Raw genomic sequence first — 1128 nt, forward strand, 5'->3', positions numbered from 1 at the left:
TCGCGGGCCACGACGCCGGCGAGTACGCGTCCCTCAAGGCCGCGGTCGCCTCCCAGGTCTCGCAGCTCCGGACGGTCCTGGAGTCGCACGAGGCCCGCGAGAAGGAGCGGTCCTGGCTCCGGCACCAGACCCAGGGCGAGCTCGACGAGGCGCGCCTCGTCGACGGCGTCGCGGGCGCCCCGGACGTCTACCGGCGCCGCGGCGTCGAGGCCGACGCGGGCGCGCTCTTCCGCCCGAAGACGCCGAAGCGGATCAAGTTCGTCCTCGACATCTCGGGCTCCATGTACACGTTCAACCGCATCGACGACCGCCTGCGGCGCCTCCAGGAGGCCGCCGTGTTCATCCTCGAGGCCTTCGCCAGGGCAGCACAAGAGAGCGAAATTCCCAACTTCAAAGGCTCCTATCTCGGCCGTTTTCCACTCGTTTTGGCTAATTCTTGGACGAGCGATCATCTCTCGGAACGGTCTCGAAGCGTGGATGCTTTTTCCGGAACGCGCGCGCGCGAGACACTCATGTTGAAGCGACGTTGAATCACCCTTTTGCTGCCCAGGCCTTCGCGGGCTTCGAGGCGAAGTACGACCTGGCCGTCGTCGGCCACTCGGGCACGGGCCCCGAGGCCGAGCGCCTCGTCGAGTTCGGCCGGCCCGTGGCGACGGACGCCGAGCGCCTCGCCATCGCCCGCCGGCTCGCGGCGCACGCCCAGTTCGCCCACTCCGGCGACTCGACGCTCGAGGCGACGCGCCTCGCGGTCGACGACGCCGCGGCGGGCGACGCCGACGAGCGCTTCGTCTTCGTCGTCTCCGACGCGGACCTCAAGCGCTACGGCATCACGCCCGAGGCCTGGAACGCCATCCTCATGGCGAGGCACCCGGAGGTCCAGGCCTACGTCGTCCTCATCTCGTCCAACGAGGACGAGGCCGCGGCCATCGTCAGGGGCCTCGCGCCGGGCCACGCGTTCATCGCCGACCAGACCGAGCGCCTCGCCGTGACCTTCAAGCAGATCTTCCTCGGGTCCATGCTCAAGAACCGATAGGGCGTGCGGGCGCGGGTGGGCGACAGGGGACCCGGCGGCTGCATTGACAGTGCACCGCACCTGGAAGTTTGATCCTTCTTGTGAGGAATTACGAT

The 1128-nt window shown here is 68.6% G+C and overlaps 1 protein-coding gene across 1 annotated transcript; it reads left to right on the forward strand.

Moving 5' to 3' along the window:
- Window positions 1–8: 8 nt before the first annotated feature.
- Window positions 9–1033, forward strand: AURANDRAFT_35483 (hypothetical protein; the record flags this gene model as incomplete). Its single annotated transcript, XM_009044861.1, has 2 exons — window positions 9–335; window positions 551–1033. Coding segments are annotated over 2 exons (810 nt in total), but the record flags the coding sequence as incomplete, so codon positions are not given.
- Between the last annotated feature and the right edge of the window lie 95 nt (window positions 1034–1128).

This window comes from Aureococcus anophagefferens (genome assembly GCF_000186865.1).
Source record: "Aureococcus anophagefferens unplaced genomic scaffold AURANscaffold_938, whole genome shotgun sequence".
Lineage (NCBI taxonomy): Eukaryota > Pelagophyceae > Pelagomonadales > Pelagomonadaceae > Aureococcus > Aureococcus anophagefferens.